Genomic DNA, 20,013 nt, shown 5'->3' on the forward strand with positions numbered 1-20,013 from the left:
CTCACATAACTTGCTTTTCACCATTAGTTAAGGTCTATGTAAAGCATCTGTTGATAACCACAAACAATTACAACACCACCACTCTGTCTGTCAAAAAGGAGGAGCCAGTATAAATTTTATTTTGCTGGAATAACTTGGTAGTTAAGCAACATAATATAACACAGTAGTTAAGCAACATAATGTAACATAAAGAGATACTTTTCTTCTGTGATACCAAAAAAAGAAAAAACTTTCAATCACAGACCTTAGTCCTGTTGTATTGTGAAATGGGGCTTTAAAATATGTGTACATTCACACATCCAATCAGAACTCAATATCCCAACCAGACTCCTCATCAGGTGGCAGCTCCTCTGTATCCTCAGGGAAACAGTCGAAATTGCTTGTGTCCAAAGGCCCATCCACCTGCAGAATACAAGCATCATATAGATGTATTACTTTTCCAAACTCAACTAAGGCAAAAAGTTTCTCTTAATCTTTATTTCAGGACAGCATTCATATTGTAGAAGCAAAAATCACATTAGAGTTGCAACAAATTAAAAACGGTTCTCTCTCACACTTACATTTGGTAGAAATGGGGGAGTCAGAGTGCCTTCACGAATACCATCCCAGTTAAAACCCTCAAACCATCTGCGAGTTTTCAAAATCAACACAAACCCAACATATCATTTCTAAGTCTTAAATAAATAGTTTACACAAAAATTTACATTCTGTCATTTACAAAAACTCATGTTGTTCAAATCCATGTGACTTTCTTTCGTGGAGCACAAAAGGAGATGTTAGGCAGAATTTTAGCCTCAGTCACCATTCACTTTCATATTACACAACCTGGCCAAAAAAAAAAGCCGCATACTCTAATATTTCATTGGACTGCCTTTAGCTTTGATTACGGCATACATTCGTCGTAGCGTTGTTTCGACAAGCTTATGCAACGTCACAACATTTATTCCATCTAGAGTTGCATTCATTTTTGGCCGACATCTTGTATTGATGACGGGAGAGTCGATCCACTCCGTAAAGTCTTCTCCAGCACATTCCAAAGACTTTCAGTGAGGTTAAGTTCAGAACTCTGGTGGCAAATCATGTGTGAAAATGATTCCTCATGCTCCCTGAACCACTCTTTCACAATTTGAGCCCGATCAGTCTTGGTATTGTCGTCCTGGAATATGCCCGTGCCGTCAGGGAAGAAAAAATCCATTGACGGGATAACCTGGTCATTCAGTACATTCAGTTGGTCAGCTGACTTTATTTTATTGCCTCATAACGTTGCTGAGCCTAGACCTGACCAACTGAAGCAACCCCAGATCATAACACTGCCTCCAGAGGTTTGTACAGTGGGCACTATACATGATGGGTGCATCGCTTCATGCGCTTCCCTTCTTACCCTGACGCGCCCATCGCTTAGGAATAGAGTAAATCTGGACTCATCAGACCACATGACCTTTTTCCATTGCTCCACAGTCCAATCTTTATGCTCCCTAGAAAATTGAAGTAGTTTTTCCGATCAGCTTCACTAACAAGTGGCCAAACAGCTGTTTAGTCCCAATCCTGTAAGTTCTCGTCACATTGTGTGTGTGGAAATGCTCTTACTTTCAATATTAAACATGGCTGTGAGTTCTACTGTCGATTTTTTACAATGTGACTTCAAGTGTTTTAGTGATCTCCGATCACGATCACTTTTTCAGGTTTTGTTCCAGACCACATTCTTTTGCAAAGCTGACTTTTCACCACTATCCTTCCAGGTTTTATTAATGTGTTGGACAGTTCTTCACCCAATTCCAGTGATTTCAGCAATCTGCTTAGTTGTTTTCTTTGTAATTTCTTAGTAATCAGTAATTTGCCCCTTCTGAAACACAGTAACATCTTTTCCACGACCACGGGATCCATCTTCCGACATGGTTGTTTAAGAAATAAGAAGCTACACGCTGCATCAGTTAGGGTTAAAAGAATTGTTGCCCTTTGAAACATATTAATCACTGCAGTAATGATCCAATCATGGGCTCTTAAGTATCTGCTTATTTAAATCCAAACAGCAATTTTTTTTTTTGGCCAGGCAGTGTATGAAAAAAAAAGATGCAGTGAAAGTGAATGGTGACTGAGACTTAACATTCTGCCTAACATCTCCTTTGGCGTATTATTGAAGAAAGAAATTCATACAAGTTTGGAACAATATGAGGGTGAGTAAATGATGATAGAATGCTAATTTTTAGGTGAACTATTCCTTTAAATTCTGTCTCCTCTGGAACAACATAAGGGTGAGTAAATTATTTTACATTTTGGATAAGCTATTTGAATGCAAATAATAAGAAATGTTATGTCAGATTTAGAAATGTAAGACATTATACTTTTTTTTTTCTTTTTTTATATACAAATCTTTCAAATGAAATCAAAGCTCTATGTTTGTACACACAGCATGTCACTGCAGTATCTCATCGCCATGGATACACATACTTGTGTTTCTGGATGTCCTTCATGCCATTCTTCTGGTTGCCGAGTCTCTCGGACGGATTGTCCCTGTGAGGTTAGATACACAAGTACATGCATACATACACAAACAAAGGGATAGTTCACCCAAAAATTCTCTCATCATTTACTTACCCTCATTCCATCCCAGATATGTATGACTTTCTTTATTCTGCTGAACGTAAATGAAGATTTTTTTTGAAGGATATTTCAGCTCTGTAGGTCCATACAATGCAAGTCAACAGGGTCCAAAACTTTGAAGCTCCAAAAAGCACAAAGGCAGCATAAACGTAATGCAAACGACTCCAGTGGTTAAATCTGTGTATCTTATGAAGCGATATGATAGGTGTGGGTGAGAAACACTATAAACCTTCACCTTTGACCAGCCCCGACCAGTAGGTGGTGATATGCATAAGGAATGTGAATAGCCAAAAAAACAAAAGAAGAATGTGGAAGTGAAAAAGTGAGATTTACTGATATTTATAGTAAAAAAAAAAAAGGACTTAAATATGAATCTGTTTCTCAAGCACACCTATCATATCGCTTCTGAAGATATTGACTTAACCACTGGAGTCGATTGGATTACTTTTATGCTGCCTTTATGTGCTTTTTTGGACCTTCAGGGTTCTGGTCACCATTCACTTGAGATATTCTTCTAAAAATCTTTGTTTGCGTTCAGCAGACGAAAGAAAGTCATACACATCTGGGATGGCATGAGGGTGAGTGATGAGAGAATTTTCATTTTTGGGTGAACTATCCCTTTAAGGCTTTTATAAGAATTTGACAGTTTCAAAACCTATTGAGCTGCCTATCTAGACAGCAGACAGGGCATCAAACATGTCTACGATGCCCCAAAATGCTCTCTAGGTTCCAAAAAACATCCTATGATACTGTTTTTGAAAATAATTATGGGTCTTCAATCTTCATGATTTTACATGAATTCTCCAGTCATTTGATTACTGGATAATAAAAACAAATAAATAATAATAATAATAATAATAATAATAATAAAAAAATAAAACATTCAAATTCAGATTGATTCGCTAAAGAGTCATTCATTCATTGAAAAGAACGGACTCAAAAGAACAATTCACTCCCAAATCAGATATCACTGTGGTTTACAAGCAAGTTTTACTCTACACAAAAGCAATTTCTAGCCCATGTAATATTTTAGACCAGAGCATAACCAGCAAAAATGTATATTCAATATAGAATACATACCATGACATGTCTTTTCAAGGCCTGAAAAAATACAAATTTAAAATCTGCTGATATTTCCGAGGTTTCTATGATCGTGGGAACCCTTAACACCTACTCAATCCAGCCGTGTACCTGCACAGTCTCTTGATTAAGTTTGCAGCACTCTTAGTGATTTTCATGGGAAACTCCACCATATCGATTCCTCGAAGAATAATGTTATACGTCTTCATGGGGTCTGACCCTGAGAAAGGTGGGCTTGGGAGGGAAAGAGGAAAATGTGTTGAATGTTAATAATTAGAAGAGGCAGAGCGTGAACTTCCTGGAAACTGGGAAACTTTAAGCTTGTCGTTAATAGCATTGCTAAATCACCACCTTGAGCAACAAACCACCAACCTTCCGCTCAGCAACTCAAAGATGAGAATTCCAAGAGACCAGCAGTCTGCAGAGACGTCGTGGCCTTTATTCAGGATGATCTCGGGCGCGACATACTCTGGAGTTCCACAAAATGTCCATGTCTTTTTCCCCAAGCAAACTTTTTTAGCAAAACCAAAGTCCACCTAGGAAATGACGACTAATATGGCTTATTCTTTGCTGTTAGAATTTATTTTTTTAAATGTTTGTAAAAACACTTCATGCATCACAAATCTAATTTAGGTAACATCTAGTAGCTGACTAATTTAGCAGTCGATGTACACTTAATACAACGTGATAATACAGTGATGTACACGTAATACAAAGTCAATCCACCTGAAGTTTAAGGTCTTGTTCAGAGCCAGACAGCCAGCAAAAATCTGATTTTTTGATAATGTGAGTAGCAAAAAAAAAAAACCACATCCAATTTTAACAAACCTGATCCACATTTAGAGGTGAAAATGCTAATAGTTTATTGATCACCACTTTGGAGGTTTGATCCTATAAACCTTTGTTTACCAGCCTATATCTTCAATTGCTAGAATAAACCACCCAGTATATGCTGGTTGCAGTTTAGTATAGTTCTTACCAGCTTGGCATATCCACGATGGTCCAGTATGATGTTTTCTGGCTTCAGGTCTCTGTAGATGATTCCACGGCAATGTAGAAAAGCGAGAGCTTCCACCACACATCCAGCATAGAATCGTGTGGTGCTGTCATTAAATGACCCGCTGTAAACAGTCATAGCATTTCCAGTAAGTTCCAAAGAAACATCATGAAAAAAGAGAGAAAATTATGTGAAAGTACATCATACCTGTCTCTGAGCAGAGTCCACAGCTCTCCACCCAAACATGCCTCCAATAACATGTACAAGCATTTGGAATCTCTAAAGGTCCGGTATAGTCTGGAGCATAAAACAATATGGTCTCATCAAGGGTGTTTCCAGGTGGTTGCTGGGTGTTCTGGGTGATTACAAGGTGGCTGTCTACTGGTCTCTTTATGATATTCAGGCAACTAGAATTGTCTCGGGTACCACTAATGTCCATAGCACAAACAGTGTGGGACAAATTATGCACCACACTCTAAGTATGAACCATATTAATGGTGATTCGTGCCTTGGCAAACATCACTAATTAATAAATAAATTCCATGTATTTTACATTCTGTATGCCACCACTTAATAAATGCCACCTATAGAAAATTATCTTAAGTCATCTGCGAAGATAACATTTTGTCTTACTTTTAATAACTCTAAAGCATGTATTTACCTTCTGTGACTGTTTCAGAAATATTAATATTTCATAAAATGTATGTAAATGGTGACCTGACAGTAAAAGGACTATGGGCTTCCATCATGATGCGTCTCTCAGACAAGATGTGGCCCTGTTGACTCATGTCCAGGATGTGGCGCTTTTTCAGGACCTTCATGGCAAAGGAGCGACTGTGGTCATTTTTCAGCTGCACCTATGGAGAGAGAATACATGCCCTCTATAAACACCCAAACACTAATCAGCCCCACTGTGTTTCTTAAGGAAACATCTAATTACATTTCAGGACATATGATTTCAGGCCTAATCATACCAGTTCCACTCGACTGAATCCGCCCACCCCCAGTGTACAGATCACACGGAAGTCGTTAAGAGACATACTAGAGAAGAATGCAGCTTCTGCCTCCAACCTACGAGGAATGTTATTTTAATGTCCTAGAATACTTTAGTGGTTCATGATAGTGAAGGAACTAACCATGTACCTACTTGGCTTTCACCTCTTCACTCTCATACAATTTGTTGCTCACGCCGTCCAGTCCTCCGATGAGCTGTTTGAAAGACCTGTTCAAAATACGTTTTATTAGCAATTTCATGTGACAAAATAGAGGAGAATTTGATGGTAATTTATTGATTTGATTGTTCTGATATCTTGATAGTGTGATTGAATGTTATTGTGGTTTTTAATGATTTGGCCTGATTTGTGCTGATTTTAATGATTATGATGGATTTGATTGTGATTATGATTGCTGGTCACAATTTTGATTGTGAAGGTTATGATTTTGATTGTGATTATAAATGTGCTTTTCATGATCTTGATTGTCATGGTTATGATTTTGGTTGTGATGGTTGTGATTTTGATTGATTGTGATTATTGTGATTTTGATTGTGATAGCTGGGATTTTGATTGTGATTTATGATTGTGCCGGTCATCATTTTAATTATGATGGTTGTGATTTTGATTGATTGTGATTATGATTGTGATGGTTGTGATTATAAATGTGCTGGTCATGATTTTGATTATGATGGATTTGATTGTGATTATGTTTGCTGGTCACAATTTTGATTGTGAAGGTTATGATTTTGATTGTGATTATAAATGTGCTTTTCATGATCTTGATTGTCATGGTTATGATTTTGGTTGCGATTATGATTTTGTTTGTCATGACTTTGCTTGGTTGTGATTATTGTGATTATTGTGATTTTGATTGTGATAGTTGGGATTTTGATTGTGATTTATGATTGTGCCGGTCATCATTTTAATTATGATGGTTGTGATTTTGATTGATTGTGATTATGATTGTGATGGTTGTGATTATAAATGTGCTGGTCATGATTTTGATTATGATGGATTTGATTGTGATTATGTTTGCTGGTCACAGTTTTGATTGTGACGGTTATGATTTTGGTTGTGATTTTGACTGATTGTGATTATTGTGATAGTTGGGATTATGATTGTGCCAGTCATCATTTTAATTGTGAAGGTTGTGATTTTGATTGATTGTGATTATGATTGTGATGGTTGTGATTATGAACATGCTGGTCATAATTTTGAAACAATTATTAATGTGCCGGTCATTTTAATTGTTGTTATAATTGTGATTTTGATTATGATTATAATGGTTATGATTTTGATTGATTATGATTATAAATGTGCTTTTCATGATCTTGATTGTGATGGTTATGATTTTAGTTGTGATTTTTGTGATTGGGATTATGATTGTGCCAGTCATGATTATAATGGTTGTGATTTTGGTTGTGATTATGATTATGATGCTTGTGATTTAGATTGGGATGGTTCAGATTTTTATGGTTGTGATAATGATTGTGTTGGTCATGATTTTACTTGTGATGGTTGTGATTTTGATTCATTAATATAATTGTGCTGGTCACAGTTTTGATTGTGATGGTTATAATTTTGATTATAATGGTTGCGATTTTGATTGTGATTATGATGGTTGTAATTTTGATTGACTGTGATAGTTTATTGATTGCGTTTATGATTGTAATGGTTGTGATTAGGAATGTGTTTGTTGTAATTTCAATTTTAATAATGATTGTGCTGGTCATTATTTAGATTTTTGTGCTGATTGTGATGGATGTGGCTTTGATTAATGGTGATTGTAAATGATGAGACTGATTGTGATTGTTCTATGAGCTCCTTACTCTCTGTCCACAACCAGACACATTACATCTGTGACAGCTGTTACATTTGCTGTACGCACATCTTCCCTGGGTACAGAAGTGAGAATAGTTATTCCTAAATAACAAATTCATGCTTAGAAAGAAAATTATAACCTTATTTGTATAATACCAGAACATTTGAAAATTGTTTGAAAATCTAGGAAAAAAATCAAGCCGTCCCTCACTGACCCTTTGAGAGCCTGCTCTCCAAACCAATCCCCCCTAGACAGTGTGTAAAGGAAAACTGGCTCCTCATTGGCTGATTTCTGGTGGGTGACCCTCACCTGTGGGTAGAAACACCCACAAAAAGTAAACAAATTTCAAAATGAATGTTCTTTTTGTCACTTCATACACTGTGAAAAGGCAAAGTCAGCAGCCATAAATCCATAAAAAATCAGAATGGGTCTTTTCTCACCTGACCCTCACTGATGATAAAGAACGTATCTCCAGTGGCTCCCTGGCGAATGATGTAGTCACCATCATTGTAGTGAGTCTACAGAGTAAAGAGATAGAAATGGATAACATAAAAAATGAAGATGTTTAGATGCCATAAAAGTTGCATGATACAGCTCAGAACTGTTTTTAATGTGCAGAATAACAATGCATCAAGAACATCTTACCTCTTCCAGAATGTCTGCTACTTTACTCAGCACATCTTCAGTGAGAGTCTTGAAGGAGGGCACACTGATAGGACAATTCAGTTTGTGAAGGACATACTACTGTACCGTTAACACCAAACACAGTATGAACTGTTAAACTCTGGTTTTGCTGTGATGCACAATTGTGTTACCTTCTCAAGAACTCCATGTAGTTTGAATGCTTGAGAAGGCCAGTTCTCATCATGATGGTTTGAAAACCTTGTCTGTCTATGGCCCATAGTTTGATATCAGTCAGAGCTGAGAGTGAAAAGGAAGACGTTGATGACCATGAAAAAGATGGATATCAGTTTTCCAGAGATTTTTTTTTTTTTTCCCATTGGGAATTTTTTTTGAAAGCTGTATCTGCAATGTTTTGACTGACACTAAGACACACAGCAGTACAGCATATTGTATGGCCTGTACTTCTGTCCCTCAGAGCATAATTTTCATTTGTGTTGAATTAAATGTGTTGTCTACCCTGTTGAAGGTTCACTATTCCTAAAAATTAGCCTTTTCTGTCCAGTTTATATTAATTATAGCATTAAATGCAAATAAATGCTGCTTCCAGTATAGCTTGCTGAGCATTTTTAATACATACAATTATCCAAATGATTTAGATTAGACTGATAGATTTGCTATGTGTTTTTCTGTGCCATAAGGGATGCATAAGTAAGCACTTTACCCAAACACACACTTTTATTCTGTACTTCCGTACCTCTTAACAGACTGACAGCTTTTGGTTTGAGAACTCTTCACGTCCCACTCAATGTAATTACTCTTTAAGCCCACCTCACACAAACAAACAAGCTTCCAGCAGCTCAAACATTTTAACAGACTGCTAATATCCCTCTCTAACACCACTTCTGCAATCATTTTAATATTGAATATCTGAAAAGAGTCGGTTCTATTAGAATGTGACAAAACCTACAAGAACGCAAAAACTAATAGTAAGATGACATGAATACTCAAATTTTGTATTATAGATAAACCCACAAGTATTTAATGGAAGAATTTCTGACTGCGTATACTGCATTCTTTATTTTCCAGGGTTGATGTTCTTTTCTTGTGAATGTCTTTGACTAAACAGTAAATCTGATGTTAAATGACCTCGGTGCCCTACAATTTTAATCAAGTTTGTTTATAGTGGAGTAATTATGTCCTTCAGAGGTTAATTTTATGAAGCACTTTTAAACAAAGCATGATATGTCAAAGCTGTTGACATACTATAGACCTTCACATCATCCCATTTTGTCTCTTTCCAGAGCTTTCCAGCATGATTCCCACATAGCACACATACATCTCTGAAATGTCTGTTTTAGATCTTTTCACCTGGAAAGCATCACAATCTAATTAACATCTGCTAAACATCTTATAAAGATCAAATTTACAAACATTTTTCAATCATAAACGTCTCAAAAAAATATGTCTTCTACATGTAAACACACACACATCAAATAGACATCTGGGTGATGTACATGTGCTATCAGGGTTGGTTGTTTCAGCAGAAGTTATGGAGCTTGGTTAGGTAGGTGCACTTTCAAAATGGACCTCCAACAACACAAGGCATTCACAAAGATTTTAAAAATAAAGAGCGTAAAATAAAGGCCCAGACAAGACAGACAGTGTGAGACAGAGGATTGACGAGGATGAAGCAGTTATTTCATTTTCTCAAGTTGCCTTTTCATTTAACTGAGATTGGGAATTAACAGCTGACCCTAAATCTCAAGAGGCTGTCTGTCATGTTCCCTTTATTCTGACACAAGACTCTCTCTCTCTCTCTGTGACAAACAAAATGACAGTATGAGAGAGAGTGTTCAAAATGGCATACCACCATATTACTCACTATTTTTGCAGTATGCAGTATGTGTGCTCAGTATAGGATTTTTTAGTATGCATGGAATACCAGGATGACTGTCCAGCTGAATTTGCCAAAATGTGCAGAAAACAACCAGAGCATGCTACATGGAATACTACATATATACCGCAATGCAATACTTGTCCTTCCATTTACAGACTGATGAATGAACTTGACTCATTATTTGATTGGACCGGCAGAGGTTGAAACATTTTTACACAAAATTGGAAGAGATGTAATACAACAGTATTTCTGCGACAATAACTGGATGCCACATGCTTAATTAAACATGCAATGCAGTGAGATCATGTGACAACAATGTAGTATACTACTATTTAAAACATTAATACGTTTACACAAATTGTTGCATACGGCATACTGTTTCACATACTATAAAAACAGTATACACTATATACTTCACAGTATCCATTAAAGGAATATTCCGGATTCAATACAAGTTAAGTTTAATCAACAGGATTTGTGGCATAATGTTGATTAACACCAAAAATTATTTTGTCTCGTCCTTTTCTAAAAAAAATTAAAAAGGTTACAGTGAGGCACTTACAATGGAAGTGAATGGGGCCAATTTTTGGAGGGTCAAAAGGCAGAAATGTGAAGCTTATTTTATAAATGCACAACATTAATTCTTCTGTTAAAAATCATGTATTATTTGAGCTTTAAAGTTGTTTAAATGGTGGTTTTTATGGTCGTTTTAGGATTTACAGCATTACGTCATCATGGCAATGAAGTTGTAAAATTGGATGTAACTTTACACAGACAGGGTTAGTAAGCGGTTTATCAAACAAAAAGCATATTTTTGTGTCTTGTGGCTATACTTTTGAAACAGTGAGTTTTCTATTGTTTATGGATTGGCCCCATTCACTTCCTTTATAAGTGTCATACTGTAACCCAGATTTTTAGAATGCCCACTTCTCACTACTTGGTAGGTCCTCGTGGTGGCGTGGTTACTCACCTCAATCCGGGTGGCGGAGGACAAGTCTCAGTTGAGAGTGAGAACCACTAATCTTGACCATGAGGAGGTTACCCCATGTGACTCTACCCTCCCTAGCAACTGGGCCAATTTGATTGCTTAGGAGACCTGGCTGGAGTCACTCAGCACACCCTGGATTCAAACTCGCGACTCCAGGGGTGGTAGTCAGCGTCAATACTCGCTGAGCTACCCAGGCCCCAGATTTTTGCCTTTTTAAAGAAAAGGAGGAACAAGTCAAAATGACTTTTTGTGATAATCAACATTATGTTACAAAATCTGGTCATAGCTCATAGGTGAGATTACTACAGGAAATAAAGAAAGATCTCTGCATGAACAGGGACACCCAAAGGCCTGATTTTAGTTGCATTTTCATTATTAAAATTTAACAGATGCTCATTTCACCCCAAACCATCACACTAAACTGATGTGTCATAAAGGGCAGAAAGGATGAAGATGTATTAGGAAACCCATTGGGGGCAGTGGTGGCTCAGCGCTTAAGGCTCTGGGTTACTGATCAGAAGATTGGGGGTTCAAGCCCCAGCACTGCCAAGATGCCACTGTTGGGCCCTTGAGCAAGGCCCTTGACCCTATCTGCTCCAGGGGTGCCATACCATGGCTGACCCTGCACTCTGACCCCAGCTTAGCTGGGATATGTGAAAAAAAAAAGAATTTCACTGTATATGTGCAAACATATAATGTGTGATAAATAAATATTATTATTTTAAAAAAAAATTATATAGCCAAACATCCCAGCAATTACACACTAAAGATTCCTTCCTGTACACTGCATGAGAGAGCTATTATAGGGCTCATCTCAATCTTAAAAGAAATTCCCGAAGAATTCCCAGCCAAGCAAGGAATTTGGAGCAGAGAGTCTAACAGTGATATTATAGAATTATTAATTCTTTATTAAGATTATGATTACGTAGATTATATCTTGTTTTTCATTTTTGCTTTATTCTTCCCTATTAAATTAAGTCTTGTCCTCTGCTATTCGTATCTATGTTTTCCGTGCAATAAATTTAATGCATGGAAAAGAGTGGCCAGTACATTCTTCAACATTTCTTCTTTTGTGTTCCACAGAAGAAAAACATCATATGAGTTTGGAATTTCATTAGGGTGACAGAACTGATGACAAAATGTTCATTTTTTGGTGAAACATTCCTTTATGAATTCAGTTTCTTTCAGAACTCCTTCAGAACTTGTGCTCAGATTATGAGTGAATCTCACCTGTTACCGTTGCCGTGCGTGTGCAGTTATAGAGTATCGCAAGCTCCCCGAACACCTTCCCCGGCTCGATGGTGCACAGATTCTGCCCTCCTTTGGTGACCTCCACCAACCCCTCTGCACACAACACAAACAACATGAATAACCTTTTGAGACTGTGAATGAGATGAACACAGTACATGTAGGAGGAACCGTGTAACTAATGGAACACGCTGACTTACTGAATGGTAATGGAGAAACCAGGATTCAGTATTAAAAGGAAAGAAGTCATACTGTGTATTACAGTTGGCTATAGGCATTCATATCCCTAATTACTATGTTTAAATGTGTTTAGGTATCTATCTGTGAGATACAGGCATAGACAGATCTGCTTAAAGGAATATTTTTCCGGGATCAATACAAGGTAAGCTCAGTCATCAACATTTGTGGCATAATGTTGATTACCACAAAAAAAAAAAGCAAAAATTGAGGTTACAGTGAGGCACTTACAATCCGTAAACGTTAAAATACTCACTGTTTCAAAAGTATAGCTACAAGACTTAAACAACATGCATGTTAACATGACTTCAGTGTGATAAAATCACTTACTTACCTTTTCTGTGTAAAGTTATGGCCAATTTTAAGTTATAGCCATGACGATGTAATGTCAGCAAACCCTACTACCCTCCAATGACTGTAAAAATGATGATTTAAACAACCTTACAGCTTAAATAATACATGAGTTTTAACAGAATAATTAATGTAAAGTGCATTTATAAAATTATAAGATTTATATTTCTGCTTTTAAACCCTCCAAAAATTGGCCCCATTCACTTCCATTGTAAGTGTCTCATTGTAACCCAGATTTTTGCTTTTTGTAAATAAACGAAAACATTTTTGTGGTAATGAACAATATGCCACAAATGCTGTTGCTTGAGCTAAACTTATATTGAACCCGGAGTATTCCTTTAACAGTCTACATGTCGGTGCAAAATCCGTGGTTAAAAACAGCCATGAAATAAAAAGACAAATCATTTGAAGTGTTCACTCTTCACAAAGGATTGCTGTCACAAACAGATGACAAACAGGCAGCAAATTCAACTGCCCAGACACACAGTGCTGTGAGGGTCACTTCAGAGTGGTTAAGACAAAGACCTGGACAAAATACAGCATTTGTTTGGGACAGTTCCCTATGCTTTGTTTGTATTATTAATGTTTATAAAACAGATACAATTCTGATCAGATGAGCCACATTCAAAGTCATTGTAAAATGTTGATAAACGCACAGCCTACACCTAGGAAAATCAATTTTATAACTTGGCAGAATAATTATTTATTGCAATTTTATAAATGTAGTAATTGTCCATTTATAATGATTAAAACGATATATTTTTAACAGATAGTTCCGACTCTGATTGGATAAGCTATGTAAAATGACTATAAATGCACGTCTGTGATAGTACATTCTATATTAATGCTTAATTCTTTTTATTGCAATTGTAAACAGCCTACAGTCAGGCTAATGAACTTTATTGCTTGCTAGAAAAAAATGGTTATTTACAATATTATTAATAATTGTTATTACATGTTTGTAATTTTTTTATATTATTTAAGAACACCCCCATTATGCGTGGTAAAATCACTGTAATGCATGACCTCTCGTGGCGTATGTTTTATTTACATTTACTGTTTTAGTTCTAATTGAACATAATTTCTTGACAATAATTTTTTACATTTACATTAATGCATTAGGCAGATTCTTTTATCCAAAGTGACTTCAAGGTATACATTTTTTTTTTTTTTTTTTTTGATAATGTGTATGTAGTAGAATTGAAGCAGATGGCACTTACCTTCCAAGACATAGACAGTAGAGCCATCATCGCCCTCTTGGATGACACAGCAGCCCTGGGCCAGTGTGGTGGGATACATGCAGTCCATGATCGTGAGGATCTGGCTGGCCTCCAGGTGCTTCATAAAATCATTCTCCAACAGCGCCTTCTTGATCAACCCCCGAGACCTGTGACAAATGCAGAAAAATCCGTTTGAATCTAATATGTTTACCTGTTGCTATTCAAACTCACAAAATTGTTTAAAAAGCTGTATGGTGGAGTGTTCATCCAGGGTGTATGGTCACTGGTCTAACTCACTCTTCACTCTTGCTATAGTTGGTTAGGGTGACGCGGGTGAGTTGATTTGGGTCCAGCCCTGTGGGTTCGGCTGATATGGCCTGTCGTTTAGTGCGCTGGGGCTCATCTGGCAATGCTGTGGCCCAACCAATAAAATAAAACATTACAGTTAATAAAACTAGATTTAAACATGATGTGGTGCCATGATATGGCTTGGGTCTCTGTAAAAGTCTGTGGGATTTTTTCACCCGTTTTCACTGCTCACCTGTGTTTTCTGTTGACCCAGAGGGGTCATGTGAGACAGGGGCAGCACGGAGACGGTCCAGCTCGCCCTGTAGCTGTCTGATGAGTTCATCTTTAGTGTCCAGCTCGAGCTCCAGCTCATCGATAAGGGCATCACGTTGCCACAACTCCTCAATCTTTGTCTGCAGGGCAAACTGGAGGTCACGGAGAGTTCCCATCAGCCTGAGAGATGATTGAATGTACTGTCACCACTGGAGGATTATACACCTGTAAATGCAATGAAATCCAATAATGTTTAGATGATTTTGTTTTTACTTTATTGATCCCAAAATGAAATTATGGTGTTACAGCAGCTGGGATAATGAGGACAGACATAAGAATAGTTTAAATAGAAATTAAGCAAATTAAGTAAATAGGCAATGAAATATAAAAACAGTTTAAAACAGAAAAATATACAATTAATAACTAAAATATATTCAATCATACAGATAAACAAATAGCCCTAAAATATATAAAGGTGAAATTACAAAGAAAAGTAAGTTGTAATACATTTTTTAATATATTTAATTTAATCAGGCTGGCTTTATTTATGTTGCACATATTAAACATGTTTTGTACATTGTTTTCATAATATTCAAGCATTAAATAAATGCATATTATTAACACAGAAAAACAAACAACAAAATGCATTAAGAAGGCATTATGATCTTTGTAAAATTCTGCCTTATTATTTTACAAGGACCACATACTTCATATTTTTTTTTTTTTTTTTCTGAATTGCTAAAACACTAAACCCCATTCTCTGAACCAAACAGTCAATTGCCTGAACCCATTTGTCAAATCAAACACTTAAGGAAAACCTTAAACCATATTGGCCTACATAGACACAATTTGCAGAACTTCAAAACTCTAAGCATAAACTCATACTTTAAAGCTAATTTTGCATGGAGATGCATTTGTGATGCAAAATGATAAACACAGGCTGCAAAAGTTAAACACAATTTCAACACAGTTGTCATCATTTAAACGCCACGACTCATAATTGTTGGCACATGTTTCTAATGATGAAACTAATTAGTGAATGCCATATAAGCCAGTGCAAGTGGCAAGAGCCAGTTGAATGTTGATACCAACAATGGATGGTAGCCATTGATGAGGTAGAGGAGAAAGAGTTCACGTCAGAGGAGGTGGTGGATGATGATGATGAGGAGGAGGAGGAGGAGGAGGAGGAGGAGGAGGAAGAGGAAGGGTACGTGTAAGAGGTGGTGGATGAGAAGGAAGAGGACGTGTAAGAGGTGGTGGATGAGAAGGAAGAGGGCAAGGCATTCCAAGAGCACCAATTTCTGATTAAATTCGTGCCACTGTCATTGATCATGTCATTGTTCATGGGATGACAATGGGTTCAGCCAAACCTGAGCAGGTTCTCAGTGTCCACTGAGAGGACTTTCAGACAACATAACAGGTACAGTACAGTAATTGGGTTCTTGGTCCTTGATTTGCTATATGCAAACATTTCAGTACAGTACATCACTTTTCCAATAGTAAAGTGACTGGAACAATCTGTGTATTGAAGTCAAGCCCATTACTGTATCTTCACAGTACTGTATATAATTCCATCCGTTCTTTCTTGTAGAACTACAAGACTGCCTTGGAGGTGGCAGATGTTCCATGTTTACGCTACAGCAAGAGGCTCACATTGTTGATATGGTCCTTCAAAATAATGCCCCGAGACGAAGTAATCGCAGATGTTGCCAATTTTGAAGGTTTCAATAGTGTGAGCCTCTCCACCATTGATCGTATCTTGCAGAGGAACAGGGTACGCATTAAACGAGTGTACCGGGTACCCATTGAGCACAACCGTGAACGAGCTGTGGTTGTTTGGGACAACGTGAGCTTCCACTGTGGTGCCCAGCGTCTGGGAGTGGTTCAACATCAGCCAATGTTTTCCTTCCACCCTACTCTTTTTTTTTTTTTTTTTTTTTTTTTTTTTTTTTTTTTTTAAAAAACCAACTGAAGAGTTCTTGAGATGAAACGTCAATGACCGGAACCCCTACACCACAGAAAATCTTCAGAAGGCCATGGAAATGGCCTGTGGTGATAAAGGTGTGGCGTCCTGTCAGGGTTGGATTCGGCACACCAGAGGATTCTGGTACTGAGGCACAGTAAAATCCTGAATTGTTACACAATGTGTACTGCACTTCATTGCAGTTTACTATTCATTAATTTTTTTCCTTTTGCAGTAGCCAGAAGTGTCAGGTTTTGTGAGTGTAGTTTGAAGATTTGGTTTTGTTCCCAGTTGTGAGAAAATGGGTGAACATTTCAAGAACTGGCAATTGTGAAAAACTGTATTAACCTTAATTGAATTGTAGAACATTTTACTTGTAAATAATGTCTTTCAGATTAAGCCAGTTTCATTGAGCCAACATAATTTAGTTGGATAATGTCAGATTAATGGTCTACATTAGTTTCAACAACTTCATTAGGGTCGTCAAACTCTATTTACTAATGCTTACATTTTCTTATGTTGGACCCACTTTATATTATTAATCATTAGTATATGCCAGGTGAACAAGTTTAAGGACAGTAAACTGTTACACTGTTAATTTAATAGCAAATATTTACAAAGCTAAGCAGCACTCAAATCAAAGATCACTTAAAAGACAAAGTCAATCGCTCAATCTAAGCACAAGCAACAGTCTTCAACACAATGGTAACCCTCAAAACTCTAGCATAACAGACACACTTTTTAAATACCAATATAACAGAACATAAATCACTTCCTATTATCAACTTGCACAAAAATGCATAAAATAACACAACACTTTTTCTTCCTATCCAGTTTATTCAAACTGGGGAAATCCCCTGCCAAGTTTCATCAATGCAATGCTACATTAACACCACAGAAAGTATTCAACTCTCATTAAGTCTACTTACATTTTACAAATGTGAATGCAAAAGCATCAAGTTGTGACAAAATATTCTAGAAATGTGTCTTCCTTTGCAGCAAAAAATAAAAAGTGTAGGTAAGCTGTTTTCCTACTGGGTAATTCTCACGAAACTGAGCTTGAACCACAGCAGTGAGGATTTCTATATAAAATTCTATTCTGATGATTGAACACAATAGATATACATGTGCTCCACCTTGGACATAAAGATTACAAAGGATGTCATGGTTTATTTTAGTTTTTTTAAGAATCTTCTGGTAAATTCTCATTTTCGCAACGTGTCCAGCTTCAAAATTTGGACTATTAAATGTAGAATAAACAACTTAAAATTTGGATGATGTATGTTATACCCAAGACCCAATAGTAAATAATTTATCTGACATTCCAAACATCATCTGGATAACAGAATGAAAAATCCTGGTGTCCATCAAGCCATTTCTCTGCATTGCAACACTTTTTGGCTGCCTTTTCAAAACACAAAATTTACTTAAGACTTATTCTGCTATGATGCATCAGCAACTTGTTCATACTTGGATACTTGTCACCTCACTTTCTTTTACTAAAAATGTTGTTGTGGTGTCTAAACCTGTTTCAGACACTTTGCATTCTCATTAACGCAACGGATGCTAATTTTGTTAGACAATGGATTTAATGATCAATCTTGCCAACTATATTAGTTTTTACATACCTCTTTGAGATGAAGCAAAAAATTTTGCTCACTTGTAATGGTTGCCCCTATTATCAGGGTTTTTGTGTTAGGTCACCTCATTACTGCAACATTTGTATAATTGTTTTGGTAATGAAAAACAATTATTCATTTTTTTTGTATTTTAAAATAAAATTGTCTCTTTAGTTCCAACATGAATGCATTTTAATATTATTAATGCATTATATAATTATCCAAGTTAAAAGAGAGAGGCATGCTGCTAAAGTTAGATTGGCAATACTGAGAGATATTGGCCAAAACAATGTTTTGATATTTTTGTATGTTACCTTTTCCATTTGTTATTTCATGAATCATTTTGTGCCTCATAGTTGTTTTACATTATATATTTTGCTGAAAAGCATATGATGTTTTTTGTGACAACTTACCCCATACAGTGTGTAAACGTGCTGCTATTGGGGCAAGTTGTCACAAAAGCTTTAGCCTTTTTCCTGGGCAATAACGGTGAAAATGTTCAATATTTTTTTGCCAAAACTTTAAGGTATGTGGAAGTGCAGAAGTTGAGAAGTTGATTCAAAAATACCCCCCTCATTACAATAAAAAATAAACCGTCTCCTCTACAACAAAATAAATTAAATTAGAATAAAATTAAATGGTCATGTTGTCTGACTTGCCCATTTTTAGTCAGATCTATAAGTTAAAATGGTCATGAAATGGAGAATAAAATTGTCCTTGATATTTAGACATATGAGGTAACTGTATTATAAAATCATACTGTAAATTTCAGAACTCAAAACTTCCTCAGTCTAAAAAGAGCATTTATAGTTCCTACCCTTCTGAAACGTCTTGTTTTGCAATCTGTGTTTGTGACGTCACGAGACATTGCTCAGTTGTATTCACACATCCCACAACATGCATCATCGCACCCTTGGCCCCGCCCACTGGCGCTCAGTTGTATAGTAAACCGAGAGGGAGAGAGCAGGATAGACAGGCCTAGTGTGACCAACTATTCTTGAACACCAAAGGGGACCTATTTTGAAGTTTCTTTTGCATATAACATGCATGCATTAACATGCATTACACAGATGTGTATCTCGTGCACTTTTAAAAGATGTGGTGTCAAGTTACAACTCAGAAAAGGAGATGCCATTCAGTTTCATTCAGCTGCTTTGCGTCTTGCTGTTCTTGCGCCCGTCTGCACTATTTTTAATTGTTAGTGTATGTAAACAAGCACTAAATGCACGTCTTTGACCATTTTGATGTGTTTCCGGCGATGTGCGCATCAGTGCAGGATGAAGCTGTTTTTGTGTGTGTGTCATGTTTCATCGTGCTTTGGACAATGTATGTCCATTTTTTCGGCTCATATCAGCATGGATTGCTTGTGAACCAGTCAAAATACGATTCAAGCTTTGCAAAGGAACTGTTATTGAAGGACAGGTCAGTTAAAAACAATTGGACTGGATCGCAAAACAGTAAGTAAACCGTTTAATTCATAATAGACTGTTTGATAGTTTACTGTGCTGATGTGCTTGAGTGAACAGTTTAATATTTTCGGATGCAATGTGATTGATGTGCGTTTTGTGTGAACCCTGAAGTTTAGTTTTATTATGTTTATAATGTTGTGGGGCTTGTTCATTCTCTTTCAAATATGGCTGTATTTGAGGGGCTGTATGATATTAGCCAATCAAAACAGTGGGTGTTTATGTTGAAGTTTAAAGAAGACCCTTCTGCCAAAACCGAGCGTTTCAGACAGAGGGCCAGAGACGAGGTGGAAAATGATAATTTATTACTAAACTATGACAGTTTTGGTGCAAAATTTTTTTAC

The 20,013-nt window shown here is 36.7% G+C and overlaps 1 protein-coding gene across 4 annotated transcripts; it reads right to left on the reverse strand.

The window, feature by feature from the left end:
• Positions 1 to 95: 95 nt before the first annotated feature.
• On the reverse strand, positions 96 to 14,797 carry LOC127433564 (cGMP-dependent protein kinase 1-like). 4 transcript variants are annotated; one of them, XM_051685604.1, is made up of 20 exons: positions 14,639 to 14,797; positions 14,527 to 14,557; positions 14,358 to 14,472; positions 14,061 to 14,227; positions 12,235 to 12,348; positions 8,311 to 8,416; positions 8,141 to 8,204; positions 7,936 to 8,013; positions 7,710 to 7,804; positions 7,503 to 7,568; positions 5,826 to 5,900; positions 5,653 to 5,749; positions 5,396 to 5,535; positions 4,886 to 4,975; positions 4,661 to 4,802; positions 4,054 to 4,217; positions 3,793 to 3,915; positions 2,449 to 2,511; positions 561 to 627; positions 96 to 402 (listed from the first exon to the last, which is right to left on the reverse strand). In XM_051685604.1, exons 1-20 carry the CDS (start codon positions 14,795 to 14,797, stop codon positions 304 to 306), a joined length of 2,055 nt encoding a protein of 684 aa, XP_051541564.1. In that variant the 3' UTR covers positions 96 to 303. The 4 variants fall into 4 exon arrangements, with proteins under 4 accessions (XP_051541564.1, XP_051541563.1, XP_051541562.1 ...); XM_051685603.1 differs by lacking the exon at positions 14,527 to 14,557 and having other exon boundaries at positions 14,358 to 14,463; positions 14,602 to 14,797; XM_051685602.1 differs by lacking the exon at positions 14,527 to 14,557 and having other exon boundaries at positions 14,602 to 14,797.
• Between the last annotated feature and the right edge of the window lie 5,216 nt (positions 14,798 to 20,013).

This window comes from Myxocyprinus asiaticus, chromosome 43 (assembly GCF_019703515.2).
Source record: "Myxocyprinus asiaticus isolate MX2 ecotype Aquarium Trade chromosome 43, UBuf_Myxa_2, whole genome shotgun sequence".
Lineage (NCBI taxonomy): Eukaryota > Metazoa > Chordata > Actinopteri > Cypriniformes > Catostomidae > Myxocyprinus > Myxocyprinus asiaticus.